Source organism: Nyctibius grandis, chromosome 3 (genome assembly GCF_013368605.1).
Source record: "Nyctibius grandis isolate bNycGra1 chromosome 3, bNycGra1.pri, whole genome shotgun sequence".
Lineage (NCBI taxonomy): Eukaryota > Metazoa > Chordata > Aves > Nyctibiiformes > Nyctibiidae > Nyctibius > Nyctibius grandis.
Window position 1 is genome coordinate 107,784,650 of NC_090660.1, and position 12,397 is coordinate 107,797,046.

Consider the following 12,397-nt stretch of genomic DNA (forward strand, 5'->3'; position numbering starts at 1 on the left):
TGCTAAAATCTGAGGTTGCTCTTCTCTCTCTCGGGCTGTTTCTTGAACAGAGAAAACACACTTCACCCTGTCTTTATTTAAACTACTTAAGCCTCACTTCACACTTCCTCTAAGCATTGTAGGATTAATGCCCAGCACTCAGCAATTAGAAGAGGCATAATAAACTTCTAAAATAAATAATAACAAATAATAAAAAATAATAATGATAAACTACTTAAGTTTATTGTTGTTTGCTAATCCTTCCATACCATTAGATGGTTCCAAGTTTTTATGTTTATTTGGAAAATCAAAGCATTTTTTCTTTGTCATCTCTATCTTCTCCCATGTCAGCCCAAAGACATTGTGCTGGAATGGGAATACAAAAGAAGTTGAGTATGAGGAGATATAAGCAAGGGTCATATATGTGCAAAAGATCTGAGTCACAGCTGATACTCCAGTGTTGATTGCACTTGTATTGTTTACTTGATGGTTAGGAAGATGCTTGAAAATTCAGCTGACTATACCATGTAATGCAATTATCCATCTACAAAGTAGACACCTGGAGAAGTAAGGAAGAATTAAGAAAATTGAAGAAAATGGCCTCAAGAAGACATTTCACATCTGAAAACACAGGAACTCAAAGCAGACTTCAGGTTTAGTCTTGCTGGGTTAAAAGCATGGCACATCTTTTCCTTGTTCTGAAAAAAAGGGAGGCACATGAGGTAAAGAAGACGATGAACCTGTTTTGTGGTTTTGTTCTCCTTTCTGTGAGACAAAATGAAAGGAATAGGAAGAAAAAGGCTTCCCTTAAAGAATAAATCCATTAAAGGGAAATACAGAGTTTGAACAGTCTTCAGTGAGAATGCTAAGATGACAGAGAACATATTTTTAAAAGTATGAATGTCAAGGATGCTTTTAAAACAAAAACTGACATCATACCTTCTGTCTAGAGGAAGAATTATTTAATATAGCTACTTAATTCCTCACAACAGAATCGACCTCAACTGTGTCAGTTACTGAGTTCAAATGTACAATTTAGAAGTTTGGTATTGCATGTTCCTTTGACTAGGTTTCCTTTTAGCAGGTGATTGCTTTCTGTAAGCTGTAATTTCATATACGGTACTAGATTTTTCTGTAATTCCTCTAAAAAAACCCCTCAGTTATCTTTGGTATTGGTTGTGAGCTCCATGGGGTAGTCAGACTCTCTTACAAGTGAGACAAAAAATAAACTTTTTAATGTTTTCTTTTTTACCCAGAATTCCTTACAGCTATCTGTGTGTACAGTTTTCTTTGTGTCATAGTCTTTAAGTTGTCTTATCTGAAGTTTTGCATTTGTTTAACGTACAGTTGAATTGAGAGAGCATTGGCATTGTTCATAGAGCACAAATGAAAGCAGTCAGTAGAGAGTATTGAATTGCACTAGGCAACTTCCCATTATAACTTGTACTTTTTGGACAGATTACTTATTTTGAAGGGTTTGTCTGTTAATAAAGATGGGTCATGATATACTTTCAGTATAAGTAAAAGATTTTTTTTCTTTCTGATGATTATTTGTTTTGCAGCTTTACGTGCTGTAAAATGAGTCATTTTTTGTTTAATACATATTTTAGATCTATGAAATGAAACCCTGCAAAAGTCATTCTGACAGGTTTGACAGATATGGGGATGGGGCTCAGCTGCTATAGGCTTCTAAACTTGATGACAGCTTTAAAATAAATAATCAAGTACTGTGTGGAAGGATAGTGAATGTCAGTTTTAAGTTGGTTGTCAGAATAAAGACTTTTATCACTGGCTGCTGCAGGGCAAAATTAAATTATTTCTTATGCTTCAGACTTTGCCCTTGTTATTCTGAGGTCCTCATCACATGGCCTGACAAACCATTAAGCAGATAACATTTAGGGTGTATACAGATACTTTTTTGTGGGTCTTCATAGTGCATTCTGGTTAAGTTTTTGTTTAGGAAGCCTTATACTAGCAATAACAAATACTCATCCTCAATTTTAGATATGCATTTGCACACACCAGAACTGCATTATTTCTGGCCTGGATTATTTTGTGAGATTTAAAACTTCTTAGTTTAAAAAACAAAAACAAACAAAAAAACCAACCAAAACCTAAAACACAAAAAACCCCACCCAAATACAACAAATTATCTTTGTCTCTTGTGAATTTAGATGTGATTGTTATTTGTTTTATATAAATTCTTTACCTGCTAATTCATGTTAGGCTATAAATTGCTTTTTCTCTCTGGTTTTTATTTTGTTAGCAATCAATCTAATGTTAGAAATGTTTTGTCAATATTAGTAATTACTTGCTAGGGATCATAGATTAGTGATTTCCTTCTTACTCAGAAGGTAATGACTTGGTAGCATCAGTTTTTAATGTTTTCCAAATGTCGTCAGCCCTGGGTCTGGCTGTGGTTAGAAAGAAAAGGAAAGAAACAATTAGGAGACTTGCCTTTGATGTCCTCCAAACATGTTTAATAGACTTTTGTTCTGTCAACTATGTAAAAGACTCTACATAGCTATACTTACATGAAATATGAAAGCATAATGGAAAAGTAGTATGTAATAATGCTTGTTCTTCAGTTTCTGTTCAGTGGTCTTAATACAAATAGAAATGCCATTATGAAATGGAAGAGTGTTTTAGGCCATGGCTATGGTATTCATACACGCTTTTGAATCCTAACGACTTCAGATTTCTACTTTTAACTTAGTTCCTATTGTCATTTCTTGTCTGCCTATTAAAATGATGGCATTTACATATGGGCACATTTGTCTTGTTTTGAGGACACTGGAACTTGTACACGTGTAGCAGCTATATAACCGTCTGATCAGAAAGTTGCTTGTCCTTTATTGCATTTTTATTAGTGAATTCAAAGATGCAAAGGCAAAATACTAGGCAACAATAGGTAATGAAAATAAGCTTATGTTTATATGACAAATGAATTGGTTCAGTACCTACACCTCCTACTCTTCTTTCACTTGTAAGACCTTCAACCTTCCCAACTATAAATATAATTTTAAATTTAAAATTCCCACATCCACATTTACACTGTGGATCGGGGTCTCAGTGACAAAAAAATTCCTAAATAAAAGTAAATATGGTTTCTTTTCTAATTAATAAACAAACAGGACTTGAGTTGTCATTGTCACATGGATGCTTACTTTTCTTACCTTAGGGTATGTCTATATCCTTCAAGCTTTCTTTTCAAAGGTAGAATGTGTGATGATAAGCATTGCTGTTTAAAATGTAACTGCTTTCTTGTTGTTCTTCCTACTTCCTTCCTCCCATACAGTGGAGCAGATTACTATGACTATGGTCACGGACTGAGTGAAGAAACATACGACTCTTATGGTGAGTAGCTTTATGAGCTGAATGACTACAGTAGCAGACTCTTGAAAAAATATATTCAAAGAAGAATTTCCATAAGGCAAGCTTCAGTTCTGCACTGGACAACAGCTGTTCAGGGATTCCTGTGCTGTCACAGAGCTCCTCATGTGGTTGTTGAGGAAAATAATGAAGGAGGTTTCTGTGATCTGTTAGCTAACATAGTCATGTGAAACTGAAATCAAAGAAATAAAAAAAATAAAATCTTAATTATGCTGCAGGTACCCTTTTCATGTTACATTCAATGAGATTTAAGGAAAAAAAGAGACCTTTTTCAGGAGCTGTTTGCAGCTGAAAGCAAATGTTTCTAGTGTGGCACAACTGGCGTTGAAACTTGGTACAAAGTAAGAATATGATGAAGTTCTCAGCTGAATTAGGGCCTAATTGAGTGCATTTTAGACTTGTACGGTCTTTTTGTATTAGTTCATTTTCATGCATCAGTCTTGTGAAATCAAGCAGGGAGTCATTATGTAAAGGTTATGAAAGTACTTTAGGTAGGTAATAGACGTGAGGGCAGTGGGTTACTCATATGGAGACAAAACAATGCGTAATGAAGCAAAAAGCATATGGCAGTGGTAAAGATCACATTCATTTTAAGCTAGAAGTGTGGTAGTGACAGGTTTAATTAAAGAAATCTGTTAGATTAAAAGCATAAAGCATGTTAAAAGGCACCTTTGCTTAAGGGATAAATGTTAAATCTCTGGCTAGAGATCAGAGAAATATAATCTAGATCGCTCAAATCTCAAACATTTGAAGATTGTCAGTAACTAGTGTAAAAGTTATGATTCTGGGTAGTGGATGCTTCAGTGATTTTTAGAGCTTTACTTATTTCTTGAACTCCATTTGGAAGTGCTTCCTGCTGAAAACTAAAATGACCTCAACTAAGGTGTTGTGATAAATGCACCTAATACAGAAGTTTGCTCAATGTCATCTGCTTTAAATAATTATTTTGCTTAAGGGAAAAGTCAGTTCATAAAAAGAAGAGGTCACTTGAAATTCCTCTGCCCCCCAGCACTTTCAGTTGGTGTTGATAGATATCTAGCTTAAATGTTTATTTCAGCATTAAAATAAACTGTTTGCCATTATAAGCCTGATATTTGTAAGACTATTTCATGAATGCAAAATTGATGGAGGAAAAAAAATTTATGAAAATGCTTGATGTAGATAGAGTTGACTGATGGGGGGGATTGCAGTATTTAAGGTTGAAAATATGGATTTTTCATTGCTTTTGCATTTAAAATTGGTTTTCTATTTATCAAAGCATAGCCACTCAGAATATTAAGTGATGTATTTACTCAAGTTGAGAGGAAGACTATAAATACTGCGAAGAATGATTAAGGATTACAGCCACTGAAGTTTTTGAACGTACAAATAAATAGCTGAACACTTTATTTCCGAACTAGTTGACCCTCAAGTACATCCTTAAATGCAGAGTTAGATACTAATAATCATCCTTACAGTATGTAAAGAACATTAGATGCCTTGAACTGAAATTCGTAAGGCTGCATAGTGAGCAGACAGTTGCCTAGTGCTGGCCAGCAGGAAACACTGATTCCCAGGAAGTACCTGAACTTTTCCTCCTCTGAGAAGCTCAGGTGCCAACCCAGGGGATGTAGGAAGAATATCAGTATTTTTAGGATTCAGAGCCCTGAATGGCACCAAAATGAAAACTGAGAAAAAATAAGGTGATTATTTACCCTACTGATTTGACTAACTGCTTGAAAATGAGCAAGTGTTCACCTTAAACTGTAACCAAGACTGCTTTTTACATTTAAACAGTTCCTTGCAGAGGTGCTTAAAAGCTAGGATATTTTTAATTCTTACCCCTCAGCCAGCTGCCTTTACTGTTAGGCTGAAGTTCTTTTCCTTACTTAATACAAGCCTTGCTTTCTGTGTGATGAAGACGCACAAGAGGTTGCTTCTCATGTATGTTACTCTATTATCATGAGGTACAAGTTTAATTCTTTCAGCCTTACACCAAATTTGAACTCATTCCTTTTACCTCCTAGGCAAATGTTCTGACCACCTAGGTATGATATATAACGTAGGCTCTGCAGGCAACCACTAAATTTTTAAAAATAAAGTAGCTAGGGTGAGACTTCTATGAAGAGATTGTGAAATTAGACCCTTGACTTATGGGATTCTTGTCACCTAATTTCAGATATCTACTGTCCGAGTAAGTTACCTTACTGTTCAAAGTACAGGGGTTCTGTGACTGTTGACTTAGATTTTTAATCTTTTTAATGGACTAGAAAGACAAAGTGGTGCCTACATTTTGGGTCATCATATATTTGGATTCCACCCTTAGTTTCTGGATTGCATTGGGTTCACTTGGACACCTGCCTGCTTAGGGGTAGGGCAATTCTCCAAAAGTAGATATGGAAGCACATACACTGTTTTCAGGTGTGTTTTCTTTTTGGTTTATTTTTTTTTCCTCTGTCAGGGGTGATATAGTACTCTGATTTGTGTTTACTTGATTAAAGTGTACCTAAGTACTGTTTCATTATACTCTGCATTTGGTCCTGTGTTTTCCTTATTGTTGTAGATGCCTGGCACAGTAGGTCTGACTCTCATTTAAGACAATCCTTTGCTGCTTTTTGTTAATATTTATTACCACTACAATGTGGTAGGATTACAAAGCATTAAATACAGCACAGGGATTTCACAAACTTATTGTGTTGTCAAACTTAAAACAAGCAATTTCCTTTGCCTTTTTAATTTTTTTTTTATAATTTGCCTTCCTATTTCTTGCATTTTAGAGGAAGTGTATGTTTACAGTGAAGTTGAATATTGCCCCTAGATTATTAGAAGCCACAGGTGTTTGTAGTGATCCTTGAGGCTTTTCACTATTGGATTGCATATTTGAATTAATTCTAAATTGGTACTGATGCAAAGAAACTTGTTTCTGAGGGTAGCTTATTTGCTTATACATAATTCATATCCTACATTCATTTCATCCTACCATAATTATTTGTAGGTCAGCTACTATAGCTGACACTTCTGTGTATTTGCAATAAGCAGGTCCATAAGCAGCTGAATGCCAGAGCCCTAAATATTTTTGCCACTAGCCTGTCAACACTTCCCGGTGTTACGTGCAGAAAAAGCATTGTGGGATAGCTCATATAGATGTGTTGTACCCAGATTTTTTGGTTCAAATGTTAGACTTCACTTTGTACAACTTGGTTTCAGTAGATAAAATGTCATTATCTAATTCACAGTTAAATAAGGAAAAATAATTACAGCGTTTGAGAACATTGGAAGGGGACTAACTCTGTTTTCCCTTCTTGTAGGGCAAGAAGAATGGACCAACTCACGACACAAGGCACCTTCTGCAAGGACAACAAAAGGAGTCTACAGAGACCAGCCATATGCCAGATACTGATTGTACTGTCTGATGTTGTGAAATATCCAATCTCCACCAGTCCTGTATACTGTTCAAAGTAATTTTTTCTATGAACAATCCCTTTTTATTAAATCAAAGCGCTTAAAAATCTGAATGGATGGACTGAACTTAAAATACTTTGTTGAAAGAACAACCTGGACAGAAAGATATGTAAAACAAGGAACTTTGTTATTTCCAAACTGTATTTGAAAAAATAGGTGATCAAAAAAATAACCTTTGATTAACTAGTGTTAAACAAAAAATAGATTTACTAAATATGTTAGTACGTTCTTTTAACATAAACGTAACCTTTTATTTTAAAGGTTTTCAACAATTTAGTTTTTAGTTCTTATTTTCAGCCATTTGCTAGATTTTCTCTTTGCAAACGTGCGTAAAAAGGGAAGCAAATTACAAATGCAAATAACGTGGTATTTTGTAACTCAAGTCTTGAAATGTTCTGTAGTGTTAAGCAAAGTTTTACCCTTGCTTGATACTAAATAAACTTTTGAAAGAAAATCAGTGTGTGTGACATTAATTTTATGCTATCTTATAATAAAACTTCATAAATAGTAGTAAACAGGGAGAAATGTTTAAGTGATCAGCATAAAAGGCTCATATTAAACATTGCGCAACTTCTTTAAAAAAATGGTATAAACCTAAATGTGTGTATATATACTCACAGTAGATATAAATGCGGTTTAAAGTATCCGAATGGTATGGATCTGCTTGAGTGCCACATTAAATCAAAATATTTTTGTTAAAAATGGTTTAAAATAGCTAATGAATTTTCTGAAAACGGTGTGACTAGTTTTCATCTTGTTGAGCATTTTTTCACTAGTGCAACTTTGGAATTTTTATGAGAATTTTGGTACGTTAATGACCACCTCACTCCGTGCTGGAAGCAATAAACACAAAGCTTTTAAAGACTTTCTGACTTGACTAATTGAGGTCGCTTTCGTCAGAGGCAGAGGATGTGTAACCCTTAAAACGGTCTTCATTTGCAAAGGTAAATAAATCAAATAAGATTTTAATCTCAATTTATCTTAATATAACCAATAAAAACAGGGAGGCTGCAACTTAGTTTCCTGTTAGAATGTAGGAAAGATTTTGAGAACACCTAAATTCTCATTTTAAAACGTTTAATTTGTATTAGTAATCTAAAAAGCCTTAGCTTAGCTAGTTAAATTTGGCCAAACTATTCCCTATTAAACAACTGTAAAACCTCATAACCAATAGTTTGTAATATATTATTTTTCCATAAATTCTAGTAACTTAAACATTACAAATGTTATCTAAAGCTTTTTGTTAATCATTAAGTTTCTATTAATTATAGTTTGATTTACATTGTTTTCTTTAGTTTTTATTTGGAAGTCTTTGAAATTTAGTACAAATATCTTTTTTTTTTTTTTCTCTTGGCAGGAAACCCACCTCCTTGGACAGCCAAGAGAACAAAAACCTTAATCTTCCGATGCTTTGGTAGGTATTTTTACTCATCTGTAAAATTATTAGATGAATAATGGAGTTTTTATCAGGTCCCTCATTCTTTCTACATAAGGCTTTAATTTACATAGTGATTACAGGTACTGAGCTGGAGGCCAGCAAAATCATTGGCTATGTTCAGTTCTGGTCAGAAAAGCCATAGTTTTAAACTATCATTAACAGGACAATTAAACTGTCCCAGTGTGTGGACACTGTCCTCTGGCTGCTTGTTCATTGAAAGGTATACATAGCTTTGACAACACTTCAACCAATTAAGTATTTCATTGTACAGAGGAAGGTGAAAGAAAATGAATGTAATTTTATGCTAGTAGTGTTCAAATGGGAATTTAAAACTCTCATCTGGTCAGCAAACATGTCTAAAATGGTTTTCCAAAGCTGAAGAAAGCATTTTGTAGAATGATTTTCTAAGTCAAGCATTTCTGCACAAGGAGCAGACTGATTTTTGGCACAAATGAAGGAGAATAAGTCCATGGAGAAACATTAGCTGAAGAACAGCTAGCTCTACTGTTTCTCATGAATTCAATGTATAAAGTGAGAAATAATTTAACTGTATTTAGCTCAGGTTGTGTATATTTTAAATAGAACAGATTTTTTCTTTTTTTTCTTCTTGGAATGATAATTCTTCCTGCTCACCTCATGATCTCAGTGCCTTTACTTGACATTACTTAGATAAATAGAGCTCTATACTTTGAAATATTGCATACATTGCACTGCCTCTTGGTACCACAGTAAATTTAAGAGGCTGCTGTTACAGGCTAAAGGAACTTTTTGTACATTCAAAATGGTTTTAGAACAATTTTGAGAGTATTTTAAAGATTTAAAGCAAAGGACCTTTTTAAGCTTAGGAGAGCTTGGAGATTTCTGCCCTTGGGGGCTCAAAGGGCAAAGATTTGATACCAGCTGCTAAAACTGCTCTGGCAAAACTGATTATATAAATAACTTTTAAAAATATTTATAATAGAATTGGCCGAATCTCTATTGCTGTTCACATCTTAAATCACATAATATGATGAGTTACATAAGTCATACCAAGTTTTCATTTGCAAATATGAAGTTTTATATTAACCATATACGATGAAATTTGATGGGTTGAAACTAAAATACCTAGTAGCAAGGATGGCTAGTAGACAAATAAGTGAATCAGAAGTGAATTCAACCTTCTGTGATATTTATCCAACTTTTTTTTTAATGCCATATTTCCTTAGTGCCTCCTATATGGAGGATGAATGTATTGGCATACATTTGTACCACTTCTCTGCCCTAAAGTCCTATAAACCCTTAAATTGTTCCAGGTTCCCTTTGGGGGGCAAAAAAGTGTGTCCCTGTCAAATCATGCAGAGGTTGTTTAGGTGCACCATTGTGTGACAGGGTGTCATATGACTGGTCACATGCGTAGATTAAAAGAAAATTCCCCTCCTGACTAAGAACACACCCATCCTGTGGTCAGAAGTTGTTTTGGTCATGTGCTGGATGTGCATCTGACAAGATGGAGTAGTCTATGGCCATATGGTGCTCCCATTAAGTAGCTGTGGCCCATCTTGATGGAAAAGTTAACCCTTTGAGTCCAATTTTATTCGTTCTTTTAATGAGTTTCAAGATCTAAATTTGATACATCTAAGAAAGTCGGCATATATTGAGCATAATAGTGGTATGAATTTTAAATCCATTAAGTCTTCCTTCTTCTAATGCTCCACATTGATACATCTTATTTCTCGTAAGAAAATGTTTTCATGCCTCTTAAAAAAAGATTGTATCAATTTTCATGTGTACAATAAACTAAATCAGTTCAAACAGCTGATACTAGATATTCTTAGAAACTACATATTTGCAGTACAAAACTTCTCTTGCAGTTCCTGAAATAACATGCACTAGCATTATGTTCTGCTATTGCATTTCTGTGTTGTCTTGTTTTTCCTTTGGAGTAATCTCTGAAATTAAGTCCATTAGATTTTGAACGGAGGGAAATATAATCTAAAAAGATCTCTATATTTAAAAATATATCAATGTAGAAGGCAGCCTTTCTTTTATTGTGACAAACTAACCTAGAATTGTCTATCCATTCTAGTAGGGTTTTGTACTCTGACACTGGCCAATTGCTGTATGCTACTGGTCAAACAAGTAATGTTAATTATTACAATTTATCATATCAATAATTTGCATGTATTGAACCTTTTTATCACACTTGCACTAAACTTCAATGATAGCAGTTTCTGCAGTGGTTTCCATAACTCTACATACATTATTATATGCATAATTGCCTGATGCCACTGCTTATAATCCGATAGTCTTCAGAGAATTCATAGTCGCTAGTCTCAGGATGTATGCAAATAAATTATATTTTGCTCTCTTTCAGGAACTTCTGCCATGGTAATTACGGACTGCTTAGAGCATTGTACTTATCCGTGTGCCTAGACAGCAATGAGACGGGCTACGGAGTATGAAAATCCTGTTCAGTATTTCTTGTATTAAAGCCTTAAAGTGTATAACAGTATACACTTTTTAAAATAATTGTATATTTAAACTCCTAATTGTTTAGTGATGCAACAATGTTTTATCTGGAGCTCAATAAAGAATTTTCATCTAAGTTCCTGTTACAAAGCAATAATGCAACCTCATGTTCCTTTAGTGACTCTTTTTAGCCTTACGCAGCAAGTGTAAGAGAGTGTGTGAAGTCTTATGACTAGAACTTCAATGCTTTTGGAAATAGTCTAATGTATGAACAACATGGATAAGTTAAAATGAAGATTGGTGTTTTATGCTGAAGCTTTTCTTAATAGCTAATTGTAAACATGTCTACTCAGAACAAGACTCTTGGGTAGAAATTATACTGCAGCTTCCATTTCCTTCAGAAACTTGTATAACATGAAGGTGTTTTACTCCCTGTCAATTATACTATGCTGCTTATTCTCTTTCACTTGGTGTTTGATGCATAGAAATGTTTTCTCTAAGATATAGTCATAGGTTTTCTAGTAGTAGAGACTTGGATGAGGCTTTTAAACCTTGATAAATCTTGTATCTAACAATCATGTTTCCTCAGTGCTTTCTGTTTTATATTGTGATTGTGATAATTTGTAACAGAAATAAAATTCTGATAATTTAATTTCTTGTGTTTTTCCTAAATACTGCTTGCAAAGTATGACTGTCCCATTCCTGTTTTTTTTTCCATCAGATGCTTTTTTCTTCACTGAATTTCAAATTCATTCCAAGAAAAGCATAATTTGGGTCTGTCCTGTTTATTTTGAAAATAAGCAATATCACTTAATAGCTTCACACCAAATACCTCCTCTTCAACATTTATTCATAACTTCTAATACCATATACTGACTATTGAAATTTATGGGGATGTGGAGAAAATTAAGATTTCCTATTAACCCTGGCACTGATCAAAGTGTCTTGAGTAAGATATCATTTTTAATAGATGAAAAAAAACTTTGACAGTGTAAAAAAAATATTTTTCAACTTCAAATATTTAAGGTGATTTTATCAGTTAATCTCACAATTTTGAAAAATTTTCCCTGCCATCATCTCTCACTGTACTACAACTGCATATCTGCAATGTTTTCCACAGCAAGCAATAGTAATTATTTAAATCAGTAAAAGCAAAATCCCAAAATGTTTGAATAAGTGCAAGAGATATATAATAATGCTTCCCTTCAGACTGACAGGCAGGAAATTCTGGGGTGGAACAGCACTTAACATTTTAAATGCTAGCCAAGTATAAAAATTGTATAAAGATACTGTGGGAGGAATTTAGATAAGCAGAATGCATTTCACTTGCTGTAATTTGGACCGAACACCAGGGTTAGCAACAATCTCATTTGAGGAGTGCTATGAACTATTTAAGGAGTGAAGTATCAAGCCTTCCACTCTGGAGTCATGAACAACAAAGCTTCTTAAAGTCAATGCTAAAATATTTGCTAGTGTAACTTCTTTTAATGTGTGCCTATCAAAGCTATCTAGCAAATCTGGTAATTTTTCTGAGATCTTGTCTGATTGCTGAGTGGCCTAACCCAGGAACTGTTAGGGTCCAGTCAAAGCGGGTTGACTGCAGACTATCCAGCTGTTTGTCTTGCAAGTCCTTTGCTTCATTTCTCTAAAAACTTAAGGACTGGCTGTTTCTGTGCTTTGAAACCTGGACTTAATTTC

The 12,397-nt window shown here is 34.2% G+C and overlaps 1 protein-coding gene across 7 annotated transcripts in view; it reads left to right on the forward strand.

Annotated features, from left to right (window-relative positions):
- The window catches only part of KHDRBS3 (KH RNA binding domain containing, signal transduction associated 3), a 109,647-nt gene extending 98,370 nt beyond the window's left edge, over positions 1 to 11,277 (forward strand). For 6 of the 7 annotated variants that reach the window (XM_068396379.1, XM_068396380.1, XM_068396382.1 and 3 more), the window contains 2 exons: positions 3,278 to 3,336; positions 6,660 to 7,267. In XM_068396379.1, the coding sequence (XP_068252480.1) occupies positions 3,278 to 3,336; positions 6,660 to 6,751 (151 nt within the window). In that variant the 3' untranslated portion in view covers positions 6,752 to 7,267. Of the gene's footprint in view, positions 1 to 3,277; positions 3,337 to 6,659; positions 7,268 to 8,170; positions 8,228 to 10,604 lie in introns of those variants that run through there. The other variant, XR_011047821.1, reaches the window with a different exon arrangement.
- Positions 11,278 to 12,397: the final 1,120 nt, after the last annotated feature.